The 14,319-nt window shown below is 36.0% G+C and overlaps 2 protein-coding genes across 2 annotated transcripts; one reads left to right on the forward strand and one right to left on the reverse strand.

Annotated features, from left to right (window-relative positions):
- The first annotated feature begins 2,126 nt into the window (after nt 1-2,126).
- Nucleotides 2,127-3,821, forward strand: WRKY22 (WRKY family transcription factor). Its single transcript, XM_059601545.2, has 3 exons — nt 2,127-2,753; nt 2,865-2,975; nt 3,124-3,821. Exons 1-3 carry the CDS (start codon nt 2,335-2,337, stop codon nt 3,593-3,595), a joined length of 1,002 nt encoding a protein of 333 aa, XP_059457528.2. The 5' UTR covers nt 2,127-2,334; the 3' UTR covers nt 3,596-3,821.
- A 6,830-nt stretch (nt 3,822-10,651) lies between these two features.
- LOC132186975 (uncharacterized) lies at nt 10,652-13,484 on the reverse strand. Its single transcript, XM_059601106.1, has one exon. The coding sequence runs from the start codon at nt 13,369-13,371 to the stop codon at nt 11,080-11,082; it is 2,292 nt and encodes a 763-aa protein (XP_059457089.1). The 5' UTR covers nt 13,372-13,484; the 3' UTR covers nt 10,652-11,079.
- Nucleotides 13,485-14,319: the final 835 nt, after the last annotated feature.

Raw genomic sequence — 14,319 nt, forward strand, 5'->3', positions numbered from 1 at the left:
AGACTCTTTACTTAAAGATGTGGGCCCCACAAAATCTGCAAGCTGTCACGCGACCTCACCTTATCTCGTGCACCCCCCCCAATCCACGCGCTCGATCGAGTCCTGGTTTGAACTGTATTTCAGCCGTTGATCACTGCTCAAATTTGGACCAAATTTTCTTTGACCAACTACTACTTGCTTCGAGTAGAGAAAGAAGCACAACTCGCCGCCTGGAATAAACACGGCAGTAGGTTAAATAGAGCAAACTACTCGCAATAGCCAAACCAAACCCTAAAGCTAGAAAACAAGATTTTTTTTCTTTTTTAGTTTTGCCGTAACAGTGAATTAAATCCATTATAAGAACAACAAATACTGTAGTGGAGGCCATTGACAGATTCCTACGTTGGGTTGATTAAAGATCTTAATATATTGATTAACAAAATTTTCCATTAATTCATTATAAATACAATCCTTAATTAATTTAAGTTCACAAATAGATTGTTTTACAAACTATTAATGATTGATCCTGCCTAAAATAGATAGAGGTGAAAACGATTTTTCCTTTATAGTTTGTAGTAACAACAATTATAATATTTTTAAATGAACTTGATTGAGGAATTCCCATACTGGGGTTGATTCAAGATTTTAAGTTATTTGATTGGCAATTTTTTTTTTTTTTTGAGTTATTTATTGTAAATAAAACCCTTCCTCAATGTAGTTGATATAGGATAATACTAGACATCCAAATACTTTTCTTCAAATTCATTTTTCCAAATGATCTGGTCAATTCAATAAATAAATAGATTTATATTGTTCTTTTTTTTTTTTTTTAAATGAATGTGGGGTCCAAATCATTTGAGAAAAGGTGTTGGGATGCCTAATAGCTCTCAAAGATATATTATCTTGCCATTTCAATGGTTTACAATCAAATATCTAAATTAAAATTCAGATTTAAGTATGAATGAACCTCGTTTTTTTCTTTTATACTACAATGAATTTTTGTATCAATTTTGCTTTGTAATTGCGTGATAGATAGAAATGGCACTAGATTATAATAATAAAAAAAAAATAGGTTAGTCAATCACTCAATTTTTTATTTATTTTTTTAAAATTCTGTCTTTATTTGGATAATGATAAAAAAATGAAATAATCAATTGAGAAAAGTTTTTTAGAATTAGTCAAATTTAGGAATTCATTTTGGATAAGGATCCCTACAATTTCAAAGAAAGTTCTCAAATAATGTGAATTTAGGTTTTTTTTTTTTTTTTTCATCAAACAACGTGAAAGCTACTATATATTAAAAATGTGACATGTTATTAATGAAAATTAAGTATATTTTCATCCGAATTTTTTGCTTTATGTCATTAAAGAAAAAAAAACATGTCTTTTGATTTACTTAAGAAGAAGCGTATCTTTAAAAGTGAAGAAAGAGCATTTTTAATCAAAAAGTTTTTTGGTTGTCTCGGTAACATTTTGCCTTTTTAATATGTAACATTTTTCGAGCGGTTCGATGCCTAAATAAATTAAAACACGTTGATTTATACATTCAAATACTAAAAAAAAAAATATACATTTGGTCAGATTTGAGAAACCACTTATTATTATGGAACTTCCTTCTAATCAAGTGGAAATGAAATGCAATTGATTGGATTCCAAAATGGTTTCAAAATGAGATATTAATTACATCTATAATAAAAATAATCATTTTTCATCCCAAATTCATCTTATTATTGCCGTCTTTAACTCGTAATATGATGAAAGGGAAAATAATTGCGGCACGTTGCAGGACGCGCGTGAGGAACGCGGTCTTACCTACCTATCCACTAATCCCCAGCATATAAAATTTTGATGGGAGCACCCGAATTCACCGGCCTCCACTGTTTCCCGTTTCCACTCCCTCTCTTTCATATTCTTTTCCACTTTGTCGGTATAACTCACGAGGCGCACATTAGTAAAGCGCGTGTGGGTCAATTTTTTTTGCTCATAAAATCTAGAGCCCAAAACACCCCTTTGACATTTTCCCAAGTCAACCCCCCCTTGCCTCAAAACCTGTTTTTAATATCAAAGAAAGCACAAAAGATAAGCATAGAGTCATAGAGATGCCAAATTGCCTTCTCTCTCTTCCTCTCTCTCTCTTTCTCTCTCTAGACCTGTGAACACCCACTTTCTCTCTCTATATATACATGTCTTTATGTAATTCTTTTCCTCTCATTACACCCTTATCGCCTAGCTTTTTTCTCTCTTCTCTCTCCCACCAAAAGTCAGCGCCTTGTTTTGTCCCTCTCTCTGTCTCTCTCTTTCCTCAAACAGTGGTAGCAGAGACAAAGGTACAGATTCACAGGTTTTGTCCAGGCCATGGAAGAAGATTGGGATCTGCAAGCTGTGGTCAGAGGTTGTGCCTCCACCGCCACCTCCTCCACCATGACCACCGCCAGCACCGCCAACCACAACAACAACGCTTCTTTTCTGGCAAATTTTCATCCAAACTCTTGCTTTTCTGGTTTTGGTGGTGAACAAGGAGGCCAGCTTTTCTCATTTCCAGATCCTTTTGAAGAAAGAAATGTTTTTGAGGAATTGCATGAGCTTTACAAGCCCTTCTTCCCCAAATCCGAGCCTCTCTCTCCACAAACCTCGCCCATCTCTCCCATCTCACCCTTCTCTTCCCTTTCCTCTCTCGCTGCATCCAAAGCACAAACACAGAGACAGCAGCAGCAGCAGCAGCAGCCTAAGCAGTCTCAAGCCGGGTCTGTGACCAACCCGAGGTCCAAAAGAAGGTAAATTAGCCTCACTTTCGATCTCAGTAAGCAAAAAAACAGAGATTTGAAAAATACCCATTTTGTAAAATAAGTTCTTTGGTTGATAATTTCTTGATTTTCCCATTTCAGGAAGAATCTTCTTAAGAAAGTTTGCCAAGTGCCAGCTGAGGGTCTCTCTTCCGACATATGGGCTTGGCGTAAATATGGCCAAAAACCCATCAAAGGCTCTCCATATCCACGGTTGGTGTCTCAATCTCACCCATATTTTTCACATATATAATTCATCATTAGAAAGATTAGCCATAATCACTTTTGTTAGGTAAATACTAAAATCATTCGTTTTTTATATTTATTTTTGTTACTAATTTTGTTCTTCTTTGAATAATAGAGGCTATTATAGATGTAGCAGCTCGAAGGGGTGCTTGGCCCGGAAACAAGTGGAGCGGAACAAATCCGACCCGGGAATGTTCATAGTGACATACACAGCTGAGCACAACCACCCAGCCCCCACGCATCGAAACTCACTCGCTGGGTCCACGCGCCAGAAGCCCCTCACGCCTCAAACGGCCACATCCGGCGACTCCAAGAAACTCAACTCGACCAAGTCCTCTTCCCCGGCAACCTCCATGGAGGAAGAGCTTGTTGTACCCCAGAGTACAACCACTGACAGCAAGGAGGAGAGAGAAGATTTGGTGGAGGACGAGGAAGAAGACGAGTTTGGAATATCGGATGTGGCTCTGAGCGACGATTTCTTTGTGGGTTTGGACGGGTTCGCCGGCCCGGCCGCCGGAGACTGCTTTCCCGATAACTTCCCGGCGACGTTCGCTCTCCCTAACTGGGTGGCCAACAATGCTGGCTGACCTTCAGCAATGTCAAATGCTGACGTGTTTTATGCTTTTTGTGACACAAACTTCTTAGCGAGAGAGAGAGAGAGAGAGAGAGAAAGGTGAATTTGTGTAAACGTTTTAGTGGAATCTAAATTTTAACGATGCTGAGTGAGCCTTGTAGATTTAGGGAAAAAGGAGTTATTCTCTGTGGAATGCAGAAGTAACGAGGTAGATAAATCATCATTTATCCTTTTTTTTTACCTCTTGTTTTGGTGAGAGTAAATTAAAACTTAGTGATTAATTGATTTGCTTTGTATACCCATCCTTGATTCTTGTGTCCTTTATTTATTTTTGTGTATGCTTTTGGTTTTTGATTGGTTCTCAATTTGCATTGAGCTGGATTACCAAACAAGATTTTGTGGAAATGGTGTACAACTTGTTATATGCCCATTGAATAGTTTGAAGTGAGTGCCATTCGACCAAGCTAGTGCCCATTTCCTACACTTTTCCATGATGGGTTCACATCTTTTGGAGTAGAGTAATGCTAGTCATACGTGCGTTTTATGTGCGGCTAGTTATCTCTGACGTGGTATTGTCACATCAATAAAAAAAAAATTATAAAAACACTTTCGAATCGTCAAATCATCATATCATATGAGAGAGATCTAGTGATCATAACTACAAGATCAGAGAGATTTGGTGGTCGTGACCACTCATAATAACTCTAAAAATAGCTTCAAAAGTGGTGTTACACTCTAAAAGTTTGGCGGCTGACAATGAGAAAGATTAGACAGATTTCTTTTTTAACGTAACAGTATCGAATAGTCACAATAGCTAACCATAAGTAAGAACATATGGCTAGCATTACTCTTTGGATCATGTAGTAGAGTCAATTTTCACCACTAAATGCAATATTCAACATTTGGGATTGTGGCACATATTGGTGAACATATAAAAAAAAAAAAAAAAAAAAGAAATGGTGTGCTTTTTGGATGATTTGGCATGAGTTTGATTGTTGAATTTTTGGGCAGACGGCTGGCTGGCCAAATTCTAAGGCAAAGGGATCCGGACCCCTCATTGGACATGCGTATGGAGGGCACGAAGGGGGTCCAATGGAAACCTCATTCTCGTCAACAAATTGGTAGCAAGAATTGTGAATGTTGTCATGTCAGCATCTTTCCAACATGAATTCTACACCCTTTATTAGCCTTATTAGCCTTATGTAGTGGACGTTGCCTTGCTACCATTGTGAAGAGCTACGACAGGTTTTGAGAATATTTAGGAATTTAAGAGTCGCCCACTCTTATTCGAGCTTTGGTCTTGGGACAAATTGCTGACCTTGAGAAAAATGACAAGAAATTTTTTTCTCTATTGAATTGAAGAATTTCTTCTTGTAGTTTAGTTTATTTAAAAATTACATGTAAAATCATATACATTTTGAGTATGATTTTAGGAAAAACTTTACTTATCACATTTAATCTTTCATTATTTTTATATTCATACCCTTAAACTTTAAAAAGTGTTAGGGTAAAGTCCACTTAACCCCCTCAAACTACCACCATAATGATAATCTACCCCCTAAACTATTAATTGCGGCAATTTACCCTCAAAACTACAAAAACAATGACAATATACCCCAAATTTTAACAACATGACAAAATTACCCTTACTAAAATAAAATAAAAAAATACCAATTTTTTTTTTTCAAACTTTGAAGGACATTTTTGTCTTATTGAAAATTCTATAGGAGTAATTTCATCATTTTGCTAGAATTGTGGGGTACATTGTCATTGTTTGGTAGTTTGGGAGATAAATTGTTGTAATTGATAGTTTGAGGGGTAGATTGTCATTGAAGTGATAGTTTGAAGGTGTTAAGTGGACTTTACCCAAAGTGTTAATATAATGTATTCATCATCCTTTAATATATATATATATATATATATTTCAATTTCACAAATCCATTAAGATTTTTCGTTAAATTCTGTCAAAATTTTCAAAATACTTTTTTTTTTTTTTATTGAAAGTTTCAAGCGTGGTATTTTTCAAATTCTGTTAAATTTTGACCAACACCTAAATTGTTGCAAATTTTTTCTTGAAAAAAAAAAGGAGAGGTATTTTGAAAATTTTGGCACCCCTCCTTTATGTTGAAATTGAAAAAATAATTGAAAGATGGATACATTAAACTAACATTTTTTTTTTTTTTTTTAAGTTTTAAGGCTATAATTGTAAAAGTAATGAAAGATGGAAGGTAATAAGTGAAGCTTTTCCTTTTTATAAAAATAAAAAATAAAAAATTGGAAAAAAAAGATGTGAAAAATAGAAATAGTTTTAAACACTTTTTGCGTTGGTTAAACACATAATGAAGGTTGTTACGTCAGCGTCGTACTAAAATAAAGCGGGAGCTATTGATTTGGCGAAAAATGTCATACCATTATTATAAAGGTGTAAATAAAGTGTGAATATGTTGGATTTTAGGGTTCCACAATTATCGTCCGCTTCAAAAAAACCAAAACAAAGTTGATTTGAATCGATTGTTAAGGATGCACACAAAAGTTGTCTCTTTTCTGGTTTTTTTATTCTCCGTGAAATTACAGGAAATATATGAGCCACAGGCACATTACATTTTTTAAATCATTTAAAAAGTTTTATTTTTATTTTTAATAGATTAACACAAGTGTATTTGCAAAATCATAAATAAAGCCTCAAAAAATAACTATTTCCTCCACATGTTCAATTTCTTTCAAATTCACAAAGATTGGTACGAGTTAATTGTGTAATAATTTGGTATTTAGTTCAATACTTTCAAAGTCTCTTTATTATTATTTTTTTTAAGGGAAATCATTCTTGTCTCATTAATTGATGAAGGATCACGAGTATAAAGCTCTTACATCACAAAGCAAAAGTTCTGAGAAAATCATAGCCGAAGTTACAAGGTTATAAGTCATAGATACATACATAACAATTTGACATTCAATGCCTATATATAACATCAAAATCTGTTTACTCAGAACTAATCTTCAGTTGTAACAACAAATCTGTTTCAAACAGACTCAACTCAATGCATAAGTAGCTTATATTCCTCGGCCCTGGAAGTGGAAAATCCCATACCGAAACTCATCCTCTTTAACCCAAAAGCCAAAAAATTGTTCACATCCACAATCCAAGGGTCTGGACAATCCTTATTCAAACAAGTTGCAAATAAACTGCAAAAAAAATAAATTAAAATACAGAAAAAAAACACAAAACCAGTAGACATCAACATTGGTGAAGCTCCCATGTCGGAGCGTGTAGGCCACGCATTGGTGCATGGTGGCAGTGTTGCAGCGAGGAAGGCGGCGACAGGTGGTGAAGAGGCTGGAGAAGGCGGGATAGAGGCGCGTCGTTGGCCTGGCAAGCCCAAAAGGAACAGATTTAGCTTAGATCAGACTAAATTTAAAACCCCTAAGGCAACCAGAACAAAAGGATAAAAAAAAAAAAAAAAAATGGTGCATAAGAGCAAAAGAAGGGGGGATGGAAAACCATTCCCCCTCCCTAAACCATAGGTCTCTTTATGATTGCATGTTTCATTTTTTTTTTAAGTTATGTTAATTTTAAAACTAATCTTAAACTATATATTTATGATTCCCACAGGCGATGATGCCAAAAGCTTAGTGAATATAATATATAATAAACATAACAAAAAACTGGCCTTGTTGATTAGAAAACTCGACATAAAATCGTTCCTCATGAATAAAGCACATAGCATATCTTTCAAAGTCAACACACCTCTAAAGGTATATTTTGGTTCAGCCTCACCACTCTCAAGTATCTTAGTTCTGCCGGTGGGCAACATTAAATTATTCAATACTATAATATATAGGTTTGGCTTGGGTCCCCTTATAGACTTTGATCTGTCCGGATTAAGACACGTATCTTATAACAAGATATAAAAGACACGTGTTGTAATTTTAACATATCCAGTTTCAACTCGATCTGCACCCAAATTAATCAAATTCATATCAAATATGTCGGGTAACGCTACAATCTACCCATCATTATTCTCCACATTAGACTATGTAATTGTTGTAATCGTCATCTCAAGTGACTTGCCGGCAATGTTAGCTTGTGAGATAAACTTACGTACAATTTTAACCATGTGTATATAAGCTTTTGGACTTTCTTCTGTTGCAAGCCGATTTTTAAGAGTGAGCTCTACCCAAAATTTATATCATTTGGTAGTAGATCCAAACATCAGGGCACGAGTTTGAGTCACGGAGGGTCTCATAACTAGGGGTGAAAAAGCAGCTAACCACTAACCGCTTTTGAAGGCAGTTAGAATAAATCGCTAACCGTTAACTGGCCGCTTATATATATATACATGAAACGATGTCGTTTTTGTGTTTAAAATTTTAAACATATATAAAAATCTAGAAATGATGTCGTATGATATTATTGTATTATAATATAAACGACATTGTTTTGATTTTTTTTAAACAAAAAAATTAAAATTAAAATTTTTAAATTTTTTTTCTTTTATAAAGCGGTTAGCGGTTATTAGAGTTACTAATAACCGGTTAATCGCTTAGGCGATTAGTGAATTTTGCTAACTGCCTAAGCAGTTACGGTTAATGGTTTTAGCCAATAACTACTAACTGAAACTATCTTTTCACCCTTATTCGTCACACCAATTGATAATTTTTAGATTAGAAAATAACTCTTGGGCAAGTTATATCATTCCTTCTCTATATATACACACGCGAGTTATTAAAGTCTCTAGGAATCTCTCCTTTTACTTATGCTGCATAGACTTTTGAAATTCTCTCCATGATGACGAAAACTTGTCAATGATACTTGCCACAACGAGGTTTACCCCCAATCCTAATAAAACTTCAACCCTAATTTATGTCACGAGTATTTAAAAGTCTTGAGTTGGCCCTTTAATACTTTTATCATCGAAAAAGTGATTGGTTCCATACTTCTTTGCACTTGCCTCTTCATCTGATATTTGCTCTATAATGCTTATTTATTTATTGGTAAGGAAGAAATAATATCATAATAATCTTAAAAATGAAGTTAAAGGTTTCTCTAGTTTATGAGTGTGAACACGCACGTGTGTGATCTCATGCTGGAGATTATCATACATCATCCTGTTTCCCTCATCCCATGTGTGTGGATTGATAAATACAATTATTGTCGGAATTAGTTATTTAAAAATAATATTAATTGTTCATTAGTGTCTCATCAAGCCACAGAACTATCACTTTTAATCAACTAATTTTTAATTATTATTTATCAAAAATATCTCATCCTGTTTCCCTCACCCCATGTGTGTGGATTGACAAATATAATTATTGTCGGAATTAGTTATTTAAAAATAATATTAATTGTTCATTAGTGTCTCATTAAGCCATGGAACTATCACTTTTAATCAACTAATTTATAATTATCACAAAAATCTCATTTAGTCATTATTTATTTATCAATTTTAGCACTAAAATAGTCTAAATAGTTAGAAAATCAGTCATGTCAACTTCACACCAGTAGGAGCCAATATATCACATGGAATAACTTAATTTTCCAAAATGTCCCAACAAAATGGCAAAGAGTTGAAGAACTAGATGTTATTTCAACAACTAAAATGGTTGGCTCTGCAACCACCCTCTCATCTCATGTGGCGGACATGGAGCCAATCAGTTTGAATTTTGCTAAAATGTAATGGGGATCCATTAGTTTACTATTACCTTCTCTTACTTATATATATAAACCACTGTTACCTTCACTTGGATCAAGAGTAAAAAAAAATGGCTTCCTCTTTTTTAATCAACAATGAACATGCTAGCGGTTACAAACGTCACCATTATTCGACATGGTTCTACTTTTTCAACATTATTTGAAAGAGTAATGTTATATATCGCATTTTTATCTCACAACTATTTTACAATGTTGATGTACTTCCAATCGGGTCTCGGCAGAGTCTTGTCTGGGCCCTGGCGGAGTCTTGTTTGGGTCTGTTGATTTGAAAATGAGAAAGTCAAACTCGAAAAATGGTTTACGATTTTCAAAAATGAAAATAATTTTATGGAAAATAAAGAAGCTTTTTCGGTTAAATTGAAAATATTTTCTGTCGCACAAAACACCGAAAAATACAAAACATTTTTTAGAAAGTCATTTTATGCCAAAATAAACAAAGATTTCAAAGATTGGTTGGAAATTCTGATCCAACTGTAAATTTCAAAGGTTGATTTTTTTTTTCCTAGAGCTATAACATAAGGATGAGCGTAAAAGAATACGCTTTTAAGTATGGTAGGATGATAGGATCTAAGAATTCATCCAGTACCATTAGATCAGAAAAATGGTAGCCTTGTCTTTTGTTTTTTTTTTTTTTTTGTTTTAATGAATTGTCAACACTATCCACCAATGGTTGCCCCTATACGTGTATAATAATAATAATAATAATAATAATAATAATTAGGCAAATATTCTGCTGTCAATATTATGCTAACAGCTTGGAAAAGATAAGATTATGCTAACAGGACGCGGAATCTCGTATAAAATGACTCATTCTGTGCCCTTACGTAATGTTAAGAGTCCAAAAAACTGTGAATTGTGAAATGTGATCCCTCGTATGCCTTTTTGGTTGAATGATTGACCATTGTAGATCAAAGACCTACCATCTTATTGATAGATTAATTTATTTAGTGAACAAACATTTAATTAGAGATGCAAATAAATAAATAATTGAAAAAATTGTCACAATCTTGGTTTGCCCTCCAAAGATAAATGCAGCCTCCGCAGTTGTAGTTCTTACTAGTTTGTTCCTCTAAAGCTTCACTGTTGACAGCAATCATGGTTGTTTGTGTTGCTCTGCTTCTGTACTTCCCCTGTTGTTTGCAGCCCGTCTCTGCTTGTATCTTCTACGGGTTTTTAACAATAGTTCCAAGTTTTTTGAAATGTGATAAAGATATTAAAATATAATGATAAAATGTCAAGAAAGAGATATGCGAATGTGGCTTGAAGCAGAAATGGAAAAGATGAAATAAAAATAGCCACATTCATATCATAATTTCTAGTCATGCAGACCAACAAAAAGGAAATACTACAATATATGTGATGAAATGGCTGCCAAATCAAGCATGTTTAGTTATTCATAGGTAAAGGTCAGAAAATGAAGCTTCAACAGTAGCTTATAATCAACCATCAAGTGTTGTACAATTCACCCTTTATAGTGTCATGTAACTCCCAACAGGAAGATGTCTCGACTGCATATAACTTATTAGCAACACGTAATGGAATATACCTACCTCTTTGTTCGGTTAGTCCAACATGAAAGGATGGAACCCACAATGGACATGCATGGATGCTGCAGCAACGATGTGCTCACATAGACCCCCATGAGAAACTGAGTTTCTTCAATCAATGTTCTGTGTGAAGCCCAACAGACGTTCCAACCATAACACAACAATAAGGCCAGAAGATTCTTCCTTCCGAGTATGGCCAACAATAACACAACCCATCCTCCAGCTGCTAAAGCCATCCTACTATCCAGAAGAAGCAGAAACCTCATATCCTTCAACAAAATTTTTCAACTTTCCTGTTTCACCAACTGCAGAAAGCCATTCAGTAAGCACCTCCATGGTTATATAATCAGGATTACACGCCTGTTCAACCATTCTGTCCATAAGTTCAAATGCTTTCTCTAATAAATTTTTATCCCGAAGGCCTTTGAACATAGCATTGTATGTGGTAATATTGGGCCTCACCCCCTTACATTTCATATCGTGCATCAGAGAAAGAGCAAGCTCTACGTCATTATTCTTGCAGAGAGAATCTATTAGAATATTGTATATTACAGTGTTGGGAGCAACTTCTGACGCAGAACTCAAATCCCTGAAAATTTTCATGGCTTTGTCAATTTTGTTGTTTAAGCAATACGCATGTATCAGTGCTCCATAAGTGACAACAGTGGGTACTATACCCTCCTTAACCATCTTTCTCATCACTGTATGGGCTATTTTGAAATTCCCAGTTTTGCTCAAATATGAAATCAAAATGTTATATGTGAAGCTATCAGGCTTAACTCCAGCTTGCTCCATTTCCTTGAGCATCTCATAAGCTCTATCCAACTTATTCTTCTTGCAGAACCCACTGACGAGATTATTGTAGGAGACAGTGTCAAGGCAGAACCCAGCTTCTTTCAACTTTGATACGACACAGCTGGCATCATCCATCCTTCCAGCTAGGCTCAAACCCGAAATCAAGGTATAATAAACAATTGCATCTGGGGTGCATCCAACTTTTAACATTTGATTGAAAAATTCCATTGCTTTATCAATGTTGTTGACATTACAAAATGCTTTAATCACGGTTGTATATGTGACTGCATTGCCTTTCAGACCATTACTTTGCATGTCATTGAAGAACTCAACTGCGCTATTGATCCTCCCATGTCTGCACATACCATCAACTAAAGTATTAAGGGTGATCGAATTGGGAAACACTCTTTCCTTGTTCATCTGATCAAATAGCTCATGTGCCCTCTCAATTTCACCAGCTTTGCAGAACCCGTCAATCAAGCAATTATAGGTAACAGTATTTGGCACACATTTATTCAATCTCATCTGGTCCATCAAACTCAAACCTTCTTCTTGCCTCCCAACTTTACAAAGTCCATCAATCAGAGTATTGTACATGATTACATCAGGTTCAACCGACACCCCCTCACTCCCTCCTTTCATTTTCTCCAGAAACTCCAATGCCTCATCGACCCTCCGAGACTTGCACATACGATTAATAAGAATCCCAAAAGTTACCACATTGGGTTGTATATCCATCTGTATCATCTCCGTAGTAAGCTTATTCATCCTCTCAAAGTCCTCATCCCTTGCCAACCCTGTCAAAAGCGCATTGCAAGATGCAGTTTCCACTGCACCACCGGATTTCATCACATGATGTAAAACATCCCAAGCACGGTTTGTGTTTCTATTCCTACACAATTTAGTAATCAACTGCGTAAGTTTAGGACTATCCAGAAACACACCACATTCACCAAATTTCGACACCAACCCAACAATCTCCTCGTCATTGAAAGTCCTCCGTGGCCACTCCCTCCTCAACAACGCCGCAAAAACAATATCACCCGTAATATCATTGGGCGGACACTCCGCATTTGGTTGAAGCATTTCGTCAACCACATTATGCGCATAATCCGCATACCCCAATCTGAATAGCACATCAATCACCACATTGCAAAAATGCGTATTTTTCAAAGACGAGTCTAGTTCGTTAGCCACACCAAGCACCTCGTCCACCATCCTGGCCCTTCCCAAGCACCGAACAAGAAGTGTTGCGCCATTGATGGTAAGCGGGACGTTCCGCTCTTTGGACGTCCTATACAGCTCTAACAGTTTCTCCTGCGAATTGGGTTCGCGGCTAGCGAGCTCAAAAATGGCCTGGAAGGTCGAGGACAATGAATGTAAATCTTGCGAAGGTGCATTCGACTGAATGTAGTCGAAGAACTTGAGCGCTTGGGAGGAAGAGTTCAAGCGGCGAGCGATTTGGCGAAAAAGGCCAGGAGAGGAAGGAGAAGAAGAGGAAAATAGGAGCTGGCGGAGTTGGGTGGAGCCGGAGTTCTCATTCTCTGGGGCTTGGAGGAGTTGGACTGCTTTGGTTATCAGTGAGTCTTCGTCTTGTGGTGGTGGCGGTGGTGGGGGGTTGGGTTCGGTGCAGAGGTGGCGGAGGAGGGAGTACGAAGGAACTGTAGAGGTTTGGGGTTCGAGAAGGCGGAGGAGGAGGAGTTGGGATTGTTTAGAAGAAGAGAGTGATCTGTTCATTTTGTTGGGAGAGACGATGGTGATTTTGCTCTTTCGCGTTTTCTTTGCTTTAACTGCAACTCTCGTCGTTTTAGAAGACTCAGAAAGGATCCTCTCAATTCTCTCTCCTAGTAATTTCGGAGTTTTTCAATAACTCTATCCACATTCTTTAGACTTTTATTATATGGAATAAATTTTTTCGAATTTCAATCATTATTTCTACATTGAATCATAGAAAATTTACCGTATTGGTTAAAAAAAAAAAAAAAAAAAAAAAAACTAATGAAATTATATGAATTTTTATTATTTTAGTAACTTTTTGTTTTGTTTTTTTATTTTCATCAATTTGAAAAACAAATGGCTGTCTTTCAAAAATTTAAAATATTTTGTATGAACATTAACCTGATCTGGAAGTAGGCACTCAAATCAATATTTCTATTACATTTCTTCTTATTTTCTTAAAATTCAAATAGAAAATGAAAGAGGGAGGTGTAAGGTCTAAGATGCCTGAACAGGTGTATCTGTCGGGATAGGCATAAGGTTTGAGATGCTTAAACAGGTAAATCTTGTATCTCAGGCTGCTCTAAGACCCACCGGAGCACCCAAATGCCATGCCCTCTCTCTCATTTTCTGTCTCAATTCTCTTAACTTTAATATTCAAGCAAAAAATTTCAAGAAATGAGGATCCAGCTCAGGCATTGTTAAGGATTTTCTTTGATGTGATGGGAGTCATTAGATGAAAAAAATCCCAAAGGAGAATGGGACCAACGAAGACTTTGGAAGGTGCATTTGAAATTATGTGGTGGACACAATCATCCGGTGAAGCTGTGTTCACATGATTCATGTGTTATGCACAAGCATTGCAATCTGTGCGTTGTACCTCATGCAATCATTCTATCAGTGGAGCCATTATTATAATTCTCTATTCTAGCGACCCACGATGATTGTTAGTGAAACCAGCAGGTCGGC

Source organism: Corylus avellana, chromosome 6 (assembly GCF_965113065.1).
Source record: "Corylus avellana chromosome 6, dhCorAvel1.hap1.2, whole genome shotgun sequence".
Taxonomy (NCBI): Eukaryota; Viridiplantae; Streptophyta; class Magnoliopsida; order Fagales; family Betulaceae; genus Corylus; species Corylus avellana.